This window comes from Nyctereutes procyonoides, unplaced genomic scaffold (assembly GCF_905146905.1).
Source record: "Nyctereutes procyonoides isolate TBG_1078 unplaced genomic scaffold, NYPRO_anot_genome, whole genome shotgun sequence".
NCBI classification, from domain to species: Eukaryota; Metazoa; Chordata; class Mammalia; order Carnivora; family Canidae; genus Nyctereutes; species Nyctereutes procyonoides.
The window spans coordinates 51,584,170-51,604,575 of NW_026575052.1; the positions used below are offsets into that span (position 1 = coordinate 51,584,170).

The 20,406-nt window shown below is 47.0% G+C and overlaps 1 protein-coding gene across 2 annotated transcripts in view; it reads right to left on the reverse strand.

Moving 5' to 3' along the window:
• Nucleotides 1-1,115: 1,115 nt before the first annotated feature.
• Nucleotides 1,116-20,406, reverse strand: part of LARP4B (La ribonucleoprotein 4B) — a 94,749-nt gene continuing 75,458 nt past the window's right edge. For both annotated transcript variants that reach the window (XM_055331868.1, XM_055331869.1), the window contains exons 14-18: nucleotides 17,075-17,120; nucleotides 8,174-8,338; nucleotides 5,873-5,997; nucleotides 5,673-5,781; nucleotides 1,116-4,569 (exon numbers count right to left, since the gene is read on the reverse strand). In XM_055331868.1, the coding sequence (XP_055187843.1) occupies nucleotides 4,297-4,569; nucleotides 5,673-5,781; nucleotides 5,873-5,997; nucleotides 8,174-8,338; nucleotides 17,075-17,120 (718 nt within the window). In that variant the 3' untranslated portion in view covers nucleotides 1,116-4,296. The remainder of the gene's footprint in view (nucleotides 4,570-5,672; nucleotides 5,782-5,872; nucleotides 5,998-8,173; nucleotides 8,339-17,074; nucleotides 17,121-20,406) is intronic.

The following is a 20,406-nucleotide window of genomic DNA, read 5'->3' on the forward strand; positions in this document are numbered from 1 at the left end:
GGATACACGGGTGATCGGGATGAGCTTACTCCCCGCCCTGTGGAGCACAGAACCACAACTGTGACCAGTTCCACGAAAGAAATTCCTAGCAACGCACGATGACAGTTGAGGGAACACCTGTGGTGTTGGCAAAGAGAATCAGGGACCCTAATGAACGGGGCGCCAGGACAACACGCGTGCATCTGTGGGGACTCTGCAGGTAGCAAGGGTGGCAGCACACACGATGAAGAAATCTAGTAAGTGACAGTACAGATCCCCTCTGTGTGGCCAAAGTAGAGTTAGGCTGTGACCCAGAGCACGGGTGCACATACGGGCCAGCGATTCCAGAGGACTGAACACGCACACGCACGCACACGCGCACACACGCACACAGATCGTCTGTAACGCCTACAGAATAGGGAAACACTTCATAAACAAGACCAAGACGCTAGGACCACAAAGGAGAAGATTGATAAATTTTACTACATGATCATCAAAAATTGTAAGATAAAACACACTCTAGAAAAGTTAAGACAGCTGGTAGAGGTGGGGGGGGGGAGTGTCGGTAACATACATCACAGGTAAAGCGTTAGTGGCTGGAACAGATAGAGAACACCACGTCGGCAAGAAAAAAGGTAACCCCGTAGAGAAAATGGGAAAGGGAAATGAACAGGCAGTCCGCAGACAAGGGAGACCAGGCAGTCACATCTAGGCAGCCACGTGCCCCACGGAGAGCCCCGATGTGTTCACCCGCCGGCAGCACCAGCGTCTACGGGGGGCTCAACACTTGGGTTCTGAGGCTCGCGTCTCATCTGAAAACCACAAGGACCTGTCACCTAGTGACTACGGGAACATCTCGCAAGACACGAGAAGATCCCGATGTAGGGAGAGGCTGGTCTCTGTGGTAAATCTTGGAGTCAGTGACTGAGTGCTCCCCCGAGTGCCTGAGACCGCAATGCCGAGCGGGGACCCCCATGCTGCAGGCGCTCAGAGTGTGCCACAAGCCTCGAAAATCCAAACACCAGCCGGAGGTAAACCACGCTCCATTCTCATGTACACTGATGGGAAAAGACAAGAATCGTTTTTTTTTTTTAAGATGTATTCTTGAAGAAATGTTTAATTAAAAAAGTCAAAAGAAAAATTGAACAGTGCCTAAATCTTTATTTTTCATAACCTACATTTTTTCAAATTAGACAGTTTTACACTGAATGACACAAAAGGAAACTTAAATTATCAATAGTTTACACGTAAGCTTGATTCCAGTCTCAATGAAAAGAAGTAGAACAAAAACAAAGGCCCTCGAGAAAGCTTCCATATTCTGTCCTGCTCCGCGGACCGGCGGCTGCTGGCTCTGCTTCTGACTCGGATTGTCTGCGGTGCTCCGGGTGCCAGGCCGCGAAGCGCATGAGCCCCCCGCCGCAGCTCACCGGCCGCCCTCGGGACCTACTGAACCGGCTTTCCAACGTGAACTGCGTGACCCTGGCTGACACAGGCAACGCGAAACGTCTTCTGCCGCCCGCTAGTGACAATCAGTGATGCGGGGACAGGCGGGCCGGGCCGGCAACATCAGGACACCAACTCTGAAAAGCCAACTACTCTACTCGAAATTCATGTCTGGTGAAATGGGGCCAGATTCTCATCCCTCTATTTCCAAATTATAAGCATCCTCACACAACTTTACAGGTTAAAATGTCATTTGTGATGGCTGCATCTCTGATTCTACACCCTGAGACGCTGCTGGGAAAGGAGAGAGTTAATGTTTCTAAGAACGGACAAGAGCCTCGAGCTGCGGGCTGCTTGTGCCAGAGCCACCGTCTACGTGCTGCATCCCAGCCTCCTCCATGCTGCTCCCATTCTCTTCTGTGAGTGGGAAAATCTCACCGTGATCTCAGAAAGGTGGTTTTTTGGACATTATATAGCTATTTGACATATCATCTTTGCTTAATTAAAAAGGGTGGCATAAAAATCCCAGCAGAGGCGGCGTGCACGGGCTTGCCCTGGTACGGTCACGGGGGACCCCCTCGGCCTGCCTGCAGTGAGCTCGAGCACACACCCCGCTGCCAGGGTGAAGGATCTGTCGTGCCTGAACACCGGGGTCCTGGCTACATAGGGCGTCCCCAGGGCGTCCACAGTAAGGACGCCTGGGGCCCGCCTGTGCAGATCTTCCCGCAGTCAGTACTCATGAGCCGGGGGTAAGAGGTCAATTATTCCTGATTTTAATAAGACACCAATCCCTCAACTACAAAAAAATACATCCCCACGCTCCTTTTACAGGCATCTGTAAAACACTAGCACTGTGTAGTTCTAGATATTCGAGTACTGGCAGCTTCTCTGACAGAGATGGTCAAGCACACCGGGGCGGGTTTTCCTCTGGCAGGGCGAACCTTGGGTAGCTATTTATGATTTTAAGTAGATTATCTTTCACTTTCTCCTGAAGCTCCTGCCAGTTTCTGCTTCCTACATTATGCTTTCACATTAGCTATGATTAGTACATATTTACAGACTTGTGAGAAGAGCATGAAAACGTCAGAAGGCTTTACTAGGACTTTCCATTTCCCTTCTGCAGCAGCAAAGAGGCAGAACCAGTCCAACACACCAGCATCAGAGAAAAAGAAAAACACCTCAACAAATTAAAATAATATTCAAACCACAACATTTAGTTTATCTACATCCAGCTCAATAGCAACATTTATAATATATCAATAATTTTTATCAGATTTTTCTCTTTAGGGTACCTTTTTAATATGTTCTGATTATTTACAACTGTACAAGCAAAGCACACACTCCCAAGTGCACATATTTAATACAGTATCGACTATTTGCATTTACAGGATTTCTCAACAATCTGAAAAAGGTCAACTGTTGAAGATCTTCAGGGTATATTACAGACACCACTGCCAGGTCCTGCGCTACAGAACGCTCACTCGGTGACACCGCGGCGGCAGCCCCACGACACTGAGCAGCTCTGTGACCCACTCGCGCCAACCCGGGGGCCAGTCTCCACCAACTCTAAGCTGTCTTATACAAAAGTTAAGGCAAAGTCATTTTCAAGTTTAAATTAAATTCAAGTCTTTAAATATTGGATGGAAATAACTTTTAAAAAAAACCCTCAGTCTTATTAAATAACATTTTGTGGAATCAACTGTATGGTTACATTTAGCAGGAAATAGTTTAATGTCTGCTGCTCAGAATACTTAAAGAAAAAATTTAGGCATTTTAAAACAAAATAATTTATATTTAACTTTATTATAAACTGCTAGCTTTAGTGCATGCGTGTTCTTCAGAGGGCAGCACTTCCAGAAGGGAACCAGCGAGAGCCTCGTCCTGGAGGGAACTGTCGGCCTCGCCACCAGGGGCACCGCAGACACTGCGCTCTCACGACTGAGGTACCATTTCCGACGACGCGCAGCTAGGGAAGGCGCCCGGGGAGCTGGCTGACCGGGGCAGACGCGGAGCTACGCTGGCCCCCACGCCCTCCCCACCAGCTCGCAGGAGCAAGACAACATCAAGGTACATTTTCGCGGTGACACGTCAGTGGGCAACCAGGTTTATGTTTTCATTTAAGTTCTATTCACAATGTGCTTTGACTCTATCTTACACAACAGCCACTTGAGACGGGAGTGAGAGGCTGGTTACTTGCTTGCAGCACATTAAAACTCAAGGTTTCAGGGCTCTCTTGGGTGCATCTTGCCCAGTAGATCAAAAATGGGCTATACTTTTTTAAAAAAAAAAACAAAACAAAAACAAAAACACTAGCGTCACTTGCTAATAAGATTCTGCATGAAGCACAACTCCCATGCCAGCGAGGGCATGACCTGACCCCACCCCTTCTTCAGGCCACACTGACCGTGTCGCCTCCAGCCTCGATCCCAGGTGTCCTCAGCCCACCCATCAGTCTGGACATCTCAGAGAAATGCACTTGCTAACCAGTTATTTTTAAAAATGAAGTAGCATAGTTCCGCTTAATTTAGAAAAACTCACTATATATAGCTTGCATTCATAGCCACGTGGAGGCTTAATAAAAATATCAATTTGTTAGGATAAATGCATTTTCTATCCTGAAAAAAATCAGACTTATGCATCACCTCCAGTTAAGCACCAACCTAAAATAAGGTTTATATTAATTAAATCCTGAAAAATAGACTTTTTTTCAAGAGGGGGGAAAATCCGACTCATGGAAGAAAAACCACTTGCAGGCACCTCACCGGCCTCGTCTACGCTGCAAGCCCCTAACCAGCGGCTCACTCTCGGCCCCGAGTGGGACAGTGCTTAGATGTGGCGACCCCGGCTCCTCACAGCCCTCCCAGCCCTCGGCGCTCACTGAGGGGACTTGGGAGGGGTGCTCTGTTCTCTGTGCGGACGTTTTCCGGTGGCCGGAGGCGAGGGCCGGCGGCCTGGTGGCCTCCTCTGGTCTTTGGGTGGTCCTGGGTTGGACTTGGGGGCAGGGGGCTCTCTCTCGGCGAGCTTCTTTTCTTCTTTCCCACAACCGACAGCATTTGGCTTTTGTTCTTTTGGGAGCTGCAATGGGGAAGACGGAGGCTCTCTACTCGTCCTCTGACAAATCTCCGCGTAGCTGGGTTTTCGCAATTCCTGGGAAACAGACACAATGCTGGGATTACGTGCACAAAGGGACGTCTCTAAACATGTGAAAATAAAGTTCTCTTTAGCTAAAAGTGAACAAAGTTTTCAGTGGTAGCTCAATTTCACATTCAAGAGTGCTGTCATCACTTGTAAAAGTTCATAAATTTCAGCAACTTGTGCTTCCCCTGCAGCACGTGTCCCCCCCCCGCCCCATGACACTCTAGAAAGATCTTGTAAAAATAAACCAGAAAAGGTCCTGAGACATACAGTGCTGACTGTGCACTCTTGAGCCACACGGAAGCCGAAAATGTATGAGGAAAGGTGCCCCTGGAGAGAGCCAGGAGCAGCATCTACCTCCTCCGCCCACACGTCCTTGCAAACACCCCCACTTCCCATGGCACAGGCCCCCCACCTCTTACCAAGGAGCTCCCAGGAACGTTTGTGCCCATTTCAAACCAGCAGAGGCTGGCGGTGTGGATTCAGGACAGGTACAGGCAGAGTTAAAAACTTTTTTTTAAAAGTTAATTTTTCAGGTAAGTGGAAGCTTGAAGGCCAAACAACAGAAGAGAAACTGAAGACTGTTTCACCTCTGTAGGCCACTTACTAACAGTAACTGTGACCTAGAAAAATGCTTCCTTTAAAGATGCAGTCTTGCTGACAGGGTTTAACTCCCGAATCTAACGACAGAAGTTCACCCCAGATCCAACAGAGGACAAGAGGATCAGAATCGATGAGGCCGGGTCCAGCAAGGGGGAGGAGGGGGTTGGGACCAGGACGGAGCCGCCTGTGGGGAGGAGGTGGGCAGGACCCGTGTGCTCGGAACCCACAGGGAACACAGGGCTGCAGTCTCGAGACTTCAAAAGACAATCTTGCTCAACCAGCAGTCCAATAAGAAGAGCCCGGGGTGGCGGCCACAAGAATTGACCCAGACACTCATGGGAGGCCAGCAGCCAATGCTCCAGGTGCTCGGCACCAAAGGCACAGCACCTCCACACGTAAACATCCCATCGACCAGACTTCACTGACAGCAAGCTGCCCCAGCAAAGGAACTGTGGCCCCTCCCCACACCGAGCCCCTCACCCAGGGGTGGCAAAGGTGTCCAGGACACGTACCGTGGCAGCGCCGTTCACCTGCACCGATTTACTCGCTGTTGTAGTTAGGGCAGAAGGAAGTCTGTCCACACTCGAAGGTTCTCTCTGCTTCTCCACCACCTTGGGATCCCTGTAAAAATGCCACCCCAGGTATGAATCTCCGTGCATGACCAGCAACGGTGGTGTGACCACACGGAGGCCCAGCAGCAGGAGGTACTTACTCGGGCAGACAGGCGGGGGAAGGGGAGCGCCCGTAGGCTGCAGACACAGCACAGGGGGCCGGCACCAAAGGCTCTCTGGGGGTCACTGCGGGGAGTGTGTTCGTGCCTGCGTCCGCGTTCAGACTCTGCAAACCAGGGGAATGACAGTTTAAATTGGACAAAAAGCAGCCATGAGATTTCCATCACACACCAACAGGTCCCAATGTGAACGACAAGGCGGCTTCCCTCCTCCCTCCTGGGGGCCCCATGCCAGGGCTCCCAGCTCCGCCTCCACCTATGGGAGCAGCTGGAAAACACTGCCAACCTGGCACAGAGCCCATGCCTGCCAACACCTCATCGCTTCTGAGACTCACCCCCCGTCCCACCCCAAGCCTCCCTTCAACAACTGTCCACAAGTTTGTTTTCTCTGCACAGTAAGTATCAAAGGCATCTTATTCCTGACACCCCAGGGCCTAGCACAGCCTGGCACACAATGAACCTTCAAGGAGGTTAAATGTTAAATGTGGAGTCTCCAACCTAATTCTCTGTGGATCCTTCTTGTACCTAAAACCAAACAGATCTATGCTTCAATCCAGACATAAATCTGGGTGCCTCGTGGCGGCTGGCAGGTGTGTGAATGCCCAATTTCACAGCTGAGGAAAACGAAGCTTGGAACACGTATATAAACTTGTGGGTGGTCATAGGGCAAAGACGTATCACCAGATGCTCTTCCTGCAGCCACTGCCCCCCGCACAGCGGCAGTTTAGCAGGGCAGTCTTCCTCATGCTGCGTGACCAACATGCCACTGGACGGGAGATTGAGGGCACAAAGAACGTATTCCTACAATTCTACTGTCAGAGCAGATCAGAGGTTCAGAACTGGCAGAACCGAAAGCATCTAGAGGAAGCGGATGGACGGGATGGCGCTGCGGCCCTGCCAGAGAACCAGACCCTGCACAGGTTCACGTTTGAGCTAAAGGAGCCCAGGCTGGTAGGAATGTGGGAGTGGGAAACACCTCCTTTAAAAGTTCATTTACTCCAGGTATGGTCTTGATGTGCCCAGAGTGCAGACGGCGGCCAGGCTGGGACCCAGCGCACAGCCCCCAAGGACAAGCTGTGAAGGCCCTCTCCGCCAGCTCCCACACTCGAGCATCAAGGCAACAGAAAAAGCTGTTGCAAGGGCTCCACTGAGAGCTGTGACAGAGACTTTTTCCCCTGGCTGTGGAATTTGGCTCAGACTTTTTAAAAGTAGCTATTCTTGAAAAACCACACAAAACAAAACTACACACGGAGACTCACAATGTAAAAAACTGTAGTTGCTGGTTTTGAAGTGGGATGGAGGCTAGCTTGTCCTCCAGTGCCCGCCACCTAGGGGAGTGAGCCAGAGGCCAGGCAGGACCCTGGACTTCAAGGTCCTTCAACCACCCTGACGTGGACATCCCTGGGGAAGGCACTTATGACCCAGACACTGTTGTCTGAAAGTTTAAGACTTAAAGTAATGCCCATGACATGCCCAAAGTAGTGTGTGATGGTTAGTGCAACACCGATTCTTGGAGTCCACTCTGCCTTAACCGTTAACAGTGGGAGTGGTAACCATGCAGCAGCATGACAAGGATTGATCTTGGGGCTTCCTATGTCCCCCGAGCCCTGGCCTGTTGACAGAGGGCCTTCATAGGGGCTCTGTAAGTGTATATGGTCTGGCTGCGGCTGCAAGGTGGGCCTGCCCCAGTCCAGGGGCCTTCTGGCGGGGGGCAGCGACTGTGGTGTGGAGCCAGGCAGAGATCTCACACAAGGATGCAGGTTGCCATGGCAACTCGACATGCCTGGTGAGAGCTCAGCCGGGCACCATCCATCAGTCCCAGCAGCTGCACAGACCTCAGTGCCTTGTTCCCTATTGCAGAACCCAGAAGGGGCACGGTATGATTGGACTCTCCGGCTTCTGCAGCTCACCTGATGCTTGGGGCTGTGGTGGGTCAGAGGAGTGAGAGCAACTAGCATGGACGCAGAGCTGACCAAAGCCACCAAGCAGTATTACAGTAAGAGGTTTCTAGGCTTCTTGTGGAGCAGAGCACTTAAAATTGTATCACTTCTGTTGTAACGGAGATTTCTGTTTTATTTTGCAGACTTGTAAAATAAAGGCAGGACCTTAATAACAACAAAGTGCAGTCTGAGTGTGTGACCGTCCCACTCCTAATCCACGTGGCCTCTGGACTGCTCACCCTCCTAAAGCTCTCCCGCATACAAAGACTGCCTGTGTGAAGAGTGTGGCAGAGAGCCCAGCACAAACTCAACACTAAGCAAACATCAGTGGTATGGATCTTACCCTTTCTTTTGAGGACCCTATTAACAAGCTAGATAGCCTGTTTTCAAACAGGTCCTCTGTCTTCAGGTGGCCTGCTGCCCCAGGCAATGGAGGGAAGTTGGACAGTCCTAATTCGAAGCTCGGGGACGGGGGCTTTGGTGGCGTTGGAGACTGAGTTTGACTCCTCTGAAAGAGAAAAACCGTGTCACATTGCAGAAGCACAGACCATAACATACGAAGACACAGCAGCAGCATAAGGCAAACAATCCGTTCTCTAGGCTTCTGATTTCTACATCTGAGTGAAACCACCAAGAAGGCTCCCAACCACCACAACACTCTGGCATTTAAGCAAAAGTCATTGATTAGGCAGCTGTAAAGCTGAACCCCTGTGAGGCTGCCGCCGGCTACACAGAGCTACCTCTGCAATGCCAAGACTGCCCAGTTCTCCAACCACGGTCCGCCGACATAGACTGGGGGACAAAGGTGTGCAGCTGAACACAGCACAGAGATGGTGGATGACAAGCGAGGGAGGCAGACTCAGCCCCACCACCTGAACATCACGATAGCCTGAGTTGAGACCCTGATTGTCCTCATCTCCAGACAATGCTTATATTACTACAGAAGTGCTTGTCATCCAACTTATAAGAAAAAAAAAAAAGCCACTCTGAACTCTCTGAAACTTACATAAGAAATTTTACAAAGATTTCCATTAAAAAATGGTTTAGGGCAGCCCTGCTGGCACAGCGGTTTGGCACTGCCTGCAGCCTGGGGTGTGATCCTGGAGACCCGGGATCGAGTCCCATGTCAGGCTCCCTGCATGGAGCCTGTTTCTCCCTCTGCCTCTCTCTCTGTGTGTCTATGAATAAATAAATAAATAAAATCTTTAAAAAAATGGTTTAACAAGGGGGAAGGGGCTTCCGTTATCTGAAACCTAATTTATTCAAACACTTTACACTTTATTATTTTTTTAAAAGATTTTATTTATTTACTCATTAGAAAGACAGAGAGAGGCAGACGCAGGCAGAGGGAGAAGCAGGCTCCATGCAGGAAGCCCGACGTGGGATTCGATCCCCGGACTCCAGGATCATGCGCTGGACTGAAGGCAGGCACTCAACCGCTGAGCCACCCAGGGATCCCCACTTTACACTTTAAAATCACTATGCAAAACCATGGTATTTCATAACAGATTTTTATCAGATTCCTTGAGTTTCTTTTCTTCATAATGATATCCAAGAGTAATTTATAAACCCAAGATCCCAAGAGAAAGGCAATGATGTCTTTTTATTGAAAAAGTATCAAACCAACTTGCTTCAACAGGCTAGAGTCCTATTTTGAGTGTCTAATTCCTTGGCTGAAGAAGATAAGGAACAGAAGGGGAAAAGGAGTTTAGGTGGAATGCAGGCACTGTCTGTTGAATGTGGGCTCTTCTGACCAGAAACAAGGCTTTCGTGGGGCTCGCTTAGCTGGACGGGACCAACACTGCGCAGCAACTTACACCAACAGGATATTCCCTATAGAGGCAGAATCTGGAGAAAATCTGTAGAACTCAAGAGACAGCAGGTCAAAGAGTGAAAAGGGACCCACACTGACAAAAATCCCATGGTCTCTCTGGGAAATTCATCCCAAATGACATAACAAGGTAAGGCCAGAGCCAGAGACCTGAGCAAAACAGATAAAAGTAATATGCTTGAAAGAGAATTTAAAAGTAACGACCATAAGGACACTCACTGGGCTTGAGAAAAGAACAGTGAGACCCTTACTGCAGAGATAAAAGAACAATAATCAACAACTGATCAGGGATGATGAGCACAATAAACATGATTGGAAATGGGCTTGATGCAATGAACACCAGGCTGGAAGAAGCAGAGGAACAAATCTGTGACCTAGAAAATGAAGTAATGGAAAGTAACAAAGCTGAACAAAACAGAAGAATAATTATGGAACAAGAGAACAGACTGAGGCAACTCACATTCGTATCACAGGAGTCAGGAGAGAGAAAAGGGGGAGGAAAGTTTATTTGAGGAAGTAACAGTTGAAAACTTCCCTAATCTGGGGAAGGAGATGACATCCAGATCCAGGAGCATAGAGAACTCCCATCAAAATCAAAAAAAGCAGGCCAACATGAGACATACTGTAATTACATTTGCAAAATACAGTGACAAAGAGTCTTACAAGCACCAAGACAAAAGAAGTCACTAACTTACAGAGAAGACCCATAAGGTTAGCTGGAGATCTCTTACAGAAACCTGGCAGGCCAGAAGGGAGTGATATATTCAATGTGCTGAATGGGAAAACTCTGCAGCCAAGAACACAGTATCCAGCAAGGGTGTCATTCAGAATAGGAGAGACAGGGTTTCCCAGATGAACAAAACCTAAAGAAGTTTATGATGGCTAAACTAGCCTTGAAAGAAATATTAAAGGAGGCTCTTTGAGGGGAAAAGAGAGACCAAAAATTGAACAAAGACAGGAAAGGATCAGAGAAAATCTCCAGAAACAACAAAACAAGCAATAAAATGGCACTAAATATATATCTATCAATAATCACCCTGGATGTAAATGGACTAAATGCTCCAATAAAGAGACACAGGATGTCAGAATAGATTATAAAACAAACAAAAAACCCGCAAGATCCATCTATGTGCTGCCTACAAGAGACTCATTTTATTTTTTTTTTATTTTTATTTTTTTAAGTGCCTTTAAGAGACTCATTTTAGACCCAAAGACAGCTCCAGATTGAAAGTGAGGGGGTGGAGAACCATGTATCTAGAGCAAGTGGATATCAAAAGAAAACCAGATTAGCAATACTTACACCAGATAAACCAGATTTTAAACCAAAGACTGTAATAAGAGGTGAAGAAGGGCACTGTATCATAAAGAGATAAAGTAAAGATGATCTAAAAATTATATTCATGCATCCAACATGGGCACACCCAAACATATAAATCAATTAATAAAAACATAAAGAAATTCCTTAGTGATAACACAGCAACAGTAGGGGACTTTCACACTCCACTCACAGCAATGGACAGATCATCTAAGCAGAAAATCAACAAGGAAACAATGGCTTTGAATGACACAATGGACCAGATAAGACTTCACAGATACATTCAGAACATTTCTTCCTAACACTGCAGAATATACATTCTTTTCAAGTGCACATGGGACAGTCTCGAGAATAGGTCACACATATTATTAGGTCACAAAGCAGGCCTCAACAAGTACAAAAAGACTACGATCATACCAAGCATATTTTCAGACCACAAGGCTATGAAACTTGAAGTCATCAACCGCAAAAAAAAAAAAAAAAAAGATTTTTGGAAAGACTATAAACACACGGAGGTTAAACAGGCTAAGTAAGCAATGAAGGAGTCAACCAGAAAAATCAAAGAATAAAAAAATACATGGAAACAAATGAAAATAAAACACCATGGCCCAAAACCTTTGGGATATAGCAAAAGTTGTTCTAAAGAGCAAAGTATATAGCAATACAAGAAGAGAAATCTCAAATAAACAACCTAAACTTCACCTAAAAGAGCTAGAAAAAGAACAACAAAGCCTAAATCTAGTAGAATGAAGGAAATAAAAATAAGAGCAGAAATAAGTGATACAGAAACAAACAACAACAACAAAAAACTCATTAGAAGAGATCATGAAACTAGGAGCTGGTTCTTTAAAAAATAATAAAATTGATAAACCCTCTACCCAGACTTGTAGACTTGTTAAAAAGAAAAGAGAAAGGACCCTATATAAATAAAATCACAAATGAGAAAGGAGAAATTACAACACCACAGAAATACAAACAACAAGAAATTATAAAAAACTGTATGTCAACAGATTGGACACCTGGAAGAAATAAATTCCTAGAGACATATAATCTACCAAAACTGAAGCACGAATAAAGTGAAAAGTTGAATAGACTGAAAACCTGCAAGGAAGGTGAATTTTTAAAAAAAATCTCAACAAACTAAAGTCCAGGGCCAAATGGCTTCCCAAGGAAATTCTTTTTTTTTTTTAATTTTTATTTATTTTTTTATGATAGTCACACACAGAGAGAGAAAGAGGCAGAGACATAGGCAGAGGGAGAAGCAGGCTCCATGCACCGGGAGCCCGACGTGGGATTTGATCCGGGGTCTCCAGAATCGCGCCCTGGGCCAAAGGCAGGCGCCAAACCGCTGCGCCACCCAGGGATCCCTCCCAAGGAAATTCTACCAGCATTATCCTAATTCCAAAATCAGATAAAGACTTCACAAAAAAAAAAAAAAAAAAAAAAAGAGATAGAGAGATCTTCAGGCCAATATCCATGATAAACATGCATGCAAAAATTCTTAATAGAATACTAGCAAATTGAATCCAACAATACATTTTAAAAAATCATTGACCACAATCATGGGATTTACTGCTGGGTTGCTGGTAGTTCAATATCCACAAATCAAGCAACATGATCCACACCACATTAATAGAAACAAAGGTTAAGAACCATATGATCATTTCAGTAGATGCAGACAATGCATTTGACAAAGTACAACATCCATTCACGATAAAAACCCTCAATAAAGTAGGTATAAAAGGAACATATCTCCACATGTAATAAAGATCATCTATGAAAAACCGACACCTACTATCTTTAGTGGGGAAAAACTGAGAGCTTTTCCTGTATAGTCAGGAACAGGACAGGGATGTCCGCTCTCACCACTGTTTTTAACACAGCACTGGAAATCCTAGCCAGAGCAATCAGACAACAAAAAGAAATAAAGGTCATCCAAATCGGCAAGGAAGAAGTCAAAACTTTCACTATCTGCACATGACGTGATAGCCTATATAGAAAACTGGAAAAGATTCCACCAAAACGCTACTAGAACTGATACATAAATTCAGTAAAAGTCACAGGATACAAAATCAATGTACAGAAACTTGTTGCGTATCTCTGTACCAATAATGAAGCAACACAAAGAGAAATTAAGGAATTGATCTAATTTACAATTGCACCAAAACCAGTTAAGATATCTAGGAATAAACCTAACCAAGGTTTTGTGTACAGGCAAAAGACCTGTACACTCTGAAAACTATGAGACACAGGTGAAAAGACATTGAAAATGATACAAAGAAATGGAAAGGCATTCCACTGCTCATGGACTGGAAGAAAGAATATGGTTGAAATGTCTCTATATCCCAAAGCAATCCATACATTTAACGCAATCGTTGTCAAAATAACAACAGCATTTTTCACAATCCTAAAATTTGTATGGAACTACAAAAGGCCCTGTATAGACAAAGCAATCTTGAAAAAGCAAAGCAAAGCTAGAAGTATCACAATTCTGGACTTCACACTGTGTTACAAGGCTGTGATCATCAAGACAGTATGGTGCTGGCACAGAAACAGACGCACAGATCAATGAAACAGAACAGAGAATGCAGAAATGGACCCCAACTATATAGTCAGCTAATCTCTCACAAAGCAGGAATGGAAAAAAACATTTATCCAATGGAAAAAATAAACGGTGTTGGGAAAACTGGACACCCACACGCAGAAGAATGAAACTAAACCACTTTCCTATACCACATACAAAAATAAATTCAAAATGGAGCAGAGACCTAAATGTGACAGCTGAAACCATAAAAATCCTAGAAGGCAACACAGGTAGTAATTTCTCTGACGCTGGCGGTAGCAACTTCTTTCTTGGTATGTATTCAGAGGCAAGGGAAAGAAAAGCAAAAATGAACTACTGGGATTTCATCAAGATAAAACGTTGCTGCATAGCAAAGAAAACAGCCAACAAAACTAAAAGTCAACTTTCAGGATGGGAGATATTTGCAAATGACATGTCTAATAAAGGGTTAGTATCCAAAATATATAAAGAACTTCTAAAACTCAACACCCCAAAAAAGGAATAGTCCTATTAAAAAATGGGCAGAAGGGATCCCTGGGTGGCTCAGTGGCTTGGCGTCTGCCTTTAGCCCAGGGCGTGATCCTGGGGACCCAGGATCGAGTCCCACATCGGGCTCCCTGCATGGAGCCTGCCTCTCCCTCTGCCTCTCTGTGTCTCTCATGAATGAATGAATGAATGAATGAATGAATGAATGAATGAATAAATAAATAAATAAATAAATAAATAAATAAATAAATAAATAAATAAATAAATCTTAAAAAAAATGGGCAGAAAACATGAACAGACATTTCTCCAAAGATATCCACAGGGCGAACAGACACTTGTTTTTTTTTTTTTTTAATTTTTATTTATTTATGATAGTCACAGAGAGAGAAAGAGAGAGAGGCAGAGACACAGGCAGATGGAGAAGCAGGCTCCATGCACCGGGAGCCCGATGTGGGATTCGATCCGGGTCTCCAGGATCGCGCCCTGGGCCAAAGGCAGGCGCCAAACCGCTGGCGCCACCCAGGGATCCCCCGAACAGACACTTGTAAAGATGCTCAATATCAACCATCAACAAGGAAATACAAATCAACACCACAATGAGACACGACCTCACACCAGTCAGAATGGCTAACATGAACAATTCAGGAAACAACAGATACTGAGGAGGATGTGGAGAAAGGGGAACCCTCTTGCCCTGTTGATGGGAATGCAAGCTGCTGCAGCCACTCTGGAGAACAGTGCGGAGGGTCCTCAAGAAGTTAAAAATAGAACTACCCTAATAAGATCCAGCAATTGCACTACTAGCATTTTACCAAAAGGATACAAAAATATTAATTCAAAGGGATAAATGTGCCCTAATGCTTACAGCAGCATTATTTAAGCAGCCAAGATATGGAAGGAGCCCAAGGGTCTATCAACTGATGAATGGATAAAGAAGATGGCCTGTATATGTGTGTGTGTACACACAATGGAATATTACTCAGCCATGAAAAATGAAATCTTGTCATTTGCAACGTCACGGTTGGAGCTAAAGTAATATTAAGCTGAGTGAAAGAAGTCAGTCAGATAAAGACAAATATCATACGATTCCACTCATGTAGAATTGGGATAACACAAGCAAAGGGGAAGAGAGACAGAGGAAAGGGAGCGAAAGAGGGAGATAAACCAAGAAAATAGACTCTTCACTCTAGAGAACAGACTGCTGTTCTACGAGTGATGGGGATGAAGGAGGCACTTGCTGTGATGAGCACCGTGATGTGATATATGGGAGTGTTGCATCACTACGCTGTACGCTAATATTACACTGCATTGATTAACTGGAATTATAACAAAAATTTTTTAAAAAAATAAAATGCACCAGAAAGAAAGTAAACACACACCCATAAATCCCTCTTTCCTGCACCTCTGTGTGTTTCTCACCCTTATTATGGTTCAGGTGCCTGAGGTTCAGCTCAGTTTTGGTGAGTGACGTGCCCTCAGAAGCAAACTCACACCTACTAGCCACTCAGCCCCTGCATGCTCTGGGTAACTCAGCGAGGCTCTAAGTTATGTACAGACCTGTGGTCTCCAAGTTCTTAAGGGTTTTATTTTAAACATCTGCATTTTTTCTGAGGTGAACCCAGCTTTTCAGAAGACATTTTCAGGCATTCAGACTTCAAAAATTTACTAAATCTTGAGTTTCTGGGCACTCGAGAGGCAGGCAACAACTGCCTAGATGCAGGAATTACACAATGGCACTGGCAGTGCCTACAGAGGAGGTCTGATTTCCAAGGCAGTGTTTAACATTTCTTAAGATTTGCAGCACTTGAGGTGAGGTAGGAATGCGGCCCTACAGCCTGGTTGGGCCAAGTTACTTGTCTCTTAAGTTCCTGAAGTTACCAGCATGTGCCATCACAACCACAGATGCACCCTCTTTAAGAAATGCACCTCCATTGTGCGCCTGGCCTTCCAAGTAGCCACAGGTATTACCATATGAGTCAGGGACACAAAATGTAACAGAGATGGCAATGGGGATAAATGTCACCTCTGACAGTAATTTAGTAACCAAGGAGAGTAATTTACTTAAGGGAACTAATAACTGCAGACCTGCTCTGCTCGTCTTCTAGTCCAAATGTCACAGGAATTCATTACTTCCAACTGAGATCAACCACTATAAACTACCTTACCAAAGGGTTTGCCAAAACCCTGACTAAACAGACCAAGAGGTAGAATTATGGGCATCTATTAACTTCTAATTGGTACTTTCTAAGTTCTAGACAGAGACAATCTACCTTTTTGTGATGAGAGAGCGCATCCTCACTGGCTCAGGGACTGGACCAAGAATTCACTCGAGGTCTTTCCAGTCCTCCAACCATCCACATCTCCACGTTTCCTCCCACGTGGCCACAGACACGACTGAGAACTTTGTGTGGAAATGCGCTGGCTCCCCCCGCCCACCAGAACTCAGTAGAAGCGTCATCCATAGGAGGACAAACTACTGATGTAAGCCAAGCAAATGTGGCCGCGCCTCTGGTATGTGTACTCACAGAAGCCCACTCCATTCCCCTGGGTCCAGCCCTATGTTAGAGCAGAAGGCAGTGATGCGTTTTCTACTCAGGGGATACAAGTTCAATGTTCTGAATGAAAAATCCCGATGAACTAACTCCTACACAAGAGAAGTTCATTCTGCTTGTCAGAACTATTCATTTCACTTAATTTACCTTGTACTGTACAGTTACCCACACAGAACTCATTGGAATGTGTGCATCGACCCCCGTGTGTCTACACTATGTCCTCGGCCATGCCCATGCCGAGTGCACAGCGTGGGAGCACACAGACACCCGGTGGCGACATTCTGGACACTAGTTAGCATCCAGCAGAACCGCCTCCAGCCTCTCCTCTTCAGGCCACAATGTCCACTACCACCTGCTGTGCATCAGCGTGAAGATGAAACCTCTGCTGAAAAGCTCCCCACATCTTTACCTCCATTCATGTAGTTAAATCTCAGGTTTGTCTAGTATGAACTAGGTTTAAAGGTCTTGCAATAGTGACAAGGGCTGGATATACTCACTGTCAGCTTTTCCTCCCGTTTCTTCCGGTAACCAAAGGAATTCTTCCTAGAGAATAGGAAAGTAAAAGATTGTGAACTTTTTCCCCACTTGGAAATCTTTTCATTGAGTACATGTGCTTATATATTCAGTCTTTCTTACTCTGTAACAACTTTAAAATATTTATTTGAGACTAGGGGGTAGGGGAGAGGGGGAGGGAGGGAGAGAGAGGAGAGAGAGAGAGAGAAAGCACAAGGAGGGGGAGGGGCAGAGGGAGAAGCAGACTCCCTGCAGAGCAGGGAGCCTGATGCGGGGCTCCAACCCAGGACCCTGAGATCATGACCTGCGCTGAAGGCAGATGCTTCACCCACTGAGTCTCCCAGGTGCCCCCAACAGATGACTTCTGTTTGAAAAATCCCAGCCTTAAGTATACGCAAAACAAAAATTTTATAATAAAAGACTAAAAGTGATGTCTAGATTAAAAAAAAAAAAAAAAAAAAAAGAAAAACATTTACTGACAGATTTTCCTAGTGTTCATTTACAATTTGTTATGATACAAATATTTGAATGTCCACTCAGTTGCAATGACAAGATATGTAAAATCAGACCACGAACTACACAGGTGAACTGTTAAACACTGCTAATGAAGATCTATCTGGTTAATCATTGAAGTGGAAAGACCCGGAAGTAGCCCAGCCTGCTCTCTCTCCCTCCGTGTCAGCCCTGACATGACCACATCAGCCCCCTTCCGCTACCACTGGCAGGCACCAGGGTGTCCAAGCCCCAGGCACTGCTGATACCCAGCTACTGGCTGTGTGCACAGGGCTCCAGGTTTCCGGGGGACAGCATCGTGCCCCGCACGGAATCAACAAACACCGACAGAGCAGGCATGTCCTGGCAGGCCCTGAGGCCACACGCCACTTTCATGCCTTGGACGGTCTTATGTGGCCTAACAGCCCACATGCTAATTATAGTCCATAAATTTCTGTTTTTATTTACTTATCCCGTTGTTATTCCAACTGAATACACTGGTACTGAGGAAGTCAGAAGGGAGCTCAAAGAAAGAATCCTGACTACTCCTTACTTGCCAGAAACCTACAAGCAGTGTTGCCCAAGGTGCCTAACTACCTAGGACAGGCTCAGAGCCCTCGACTTTGCCAAGCAAGGACAGTCTGGGGCCTCAGGAGAAGCAACTAGGCAAATTTCTAGGATTTTGTAGCAAAGCCATACCCTCTCCTGTAGAAACTATTCCAAAAATAGCTCCTGCTTTCAACTGGCTCCCAGTGGAGAACATGTGTGACCATGGACTCGAGCTGCCCCTCGCAAATGGGGCACTAAGCCCCAGGGAGAAGCACCAACACCAGCAGGAGGAGCTCGTGGTCACCCCTACGGCCTCACAGGGAGTCCCTTAGAACCAATGACTGGGGGAAAGATCCTGACCTGCACAGGTGGCTATGGGGGTGCTGACCGCCTGGGCACCACACCACCATCAGGAGCACTTCCCAAAACCAGATGGCAGCACTTCAAGCAACATCCTGTCTGGACGCAGAAACGGCCCAAAGTATGGATTTACACTGCTTCTCCAGCAGGGAACCTAAGGATCTGGCTGGCTGAAAGCTCGGCGAAGAGCAGTGCTCAACTTCTGGTGACGGGGAGGCCCTGGGGGACGCCTATGGAAGAGACAGCCTGAGGACATCAGTGATGCGGCTAGCACTTTAGAAGAGACCCCAACAGCTGGGTGAGAAGAGGTGCGTCTGCCTCTTCTCCCAGTGCTGCAGGTGATGTTTGGGCCCTGCCTTTGCCCATCCTGGAGGTGGCAGCTGGGCCTCCATCACAGCGTCAGCACCATCGGACACATCTGAAGCTAAGGGAAGGGGCCAGAGCAGCATGCGCAGTGCAGACACCGTGGAGCAGAGGGGCAGGGACTCTTCACCATCATGCCCATCTTTCCACCAGCGTGATGTTTGCTCCCTGAGTCTGGTGGCTGGGCTGTGTCAGTCCCCCAGGACAGACCATTCCCACCAGGTGACACACCTGAGGCAGCCATCCACTCAGATGGAGTCCTCCTGCTTCTGCACCTGGCTGGGGGCCACCCTGCAGGCCACTGCCACGCAAGGCCAGGGCGGTGCTAGGGCCCCTCACTCTGCTCCTTATCACCGACAAAATTTAAGGAAAATAAAACTCAAGAGAAAGAGGGTTGCTTGTGGGGGTCACTAGCTAGGGACACGGTCACTTGGGCTCCCCCCCCACACCATGAAGATCCCTTGTCTGCAGGCACAGGAAACTTGAGCAACAAGAGAAGGAGCCACTGTCAGTATCAACCAGGGCTTCCTGAGCAGCTATTCCCTGGGCTGCATCAGCTCAATGCCTCTCCCCTAATGCCCTACAGAGGGTGGTCACAATCTGTAGGGGACAGACTAACCAGGCAGGAGTACCTGTTTGAGGGGCAAAAGCACAAGCCCATTCCTGCCGTCCTTTGGAAGTCCAAACTACGAGTGAGGATCACATGTGACTGTGTGGCCAGAGGTGGCCACGCTGGTCAACCTGATGCTTCTGTTTTTCTGATGCCGGGCGGCCCTATCTTTCCACTGCCAGGACACTTCCTGTGGAGCTTTTCCCTATAGGTGGTGCTGGAGGAGGTGGGAAGAGATGGGGCGTGTTCTCTGCACCATCCCCCAAGGAAGGAGCATGGATCCACACCTGAGACACCACTCGGGTGTCATCTTTAGGGCCTGGCCTCAAGTCCACAGACCCTGTGCAAGCATCTGGCGTCCACTATGCCCCAGCTCCTGGGTGGCGGCCACTGCCTGTGGCCACTGCCTCTGCGTCTCCTCACTGACCTTCGCTCTCCAGCACCCATGACAGCAAACGTTCTAGTGACGTGCAGCAGTGCTACCATCAGCCACTCTGACGCCGTCCCGTGGCCCTGACCAGGCCAGACGGCGTGCACCGTGCCTCTGGGCCCCTCGCACTGCCAAAGTGCAGTGAGCACAAGGTGTCAAGAAGAGAGGGGCCAGCGCTGCCAGAGCTCCCGTATGCAGACTTGAGGCTGGCACTGCATGCAACACTAAGGCATCTCCACATCTGATGCTTTCCAAGTTGGTGAGAAAAAAAGCTGAGGCAGGTTGACCACTTGAGGGGATTTCCTTTCTGAAAGCCCATGTACAACTGCCCACTAGAGAACAAACGGGCCTGATGCACACCGGAGACTCATCTCTACCGCATCTGACCTCACTCTCTAATGGGGGAAAAGGGGCAGGAGGCGCCAGAGCAAGCAAGCCACCTCCAGAGGTGAGGAGAAGCGGGAGGCCCACCTCCAGGTCACGACCTCAGGTGCCAAGGGCTCCTGGGTGCT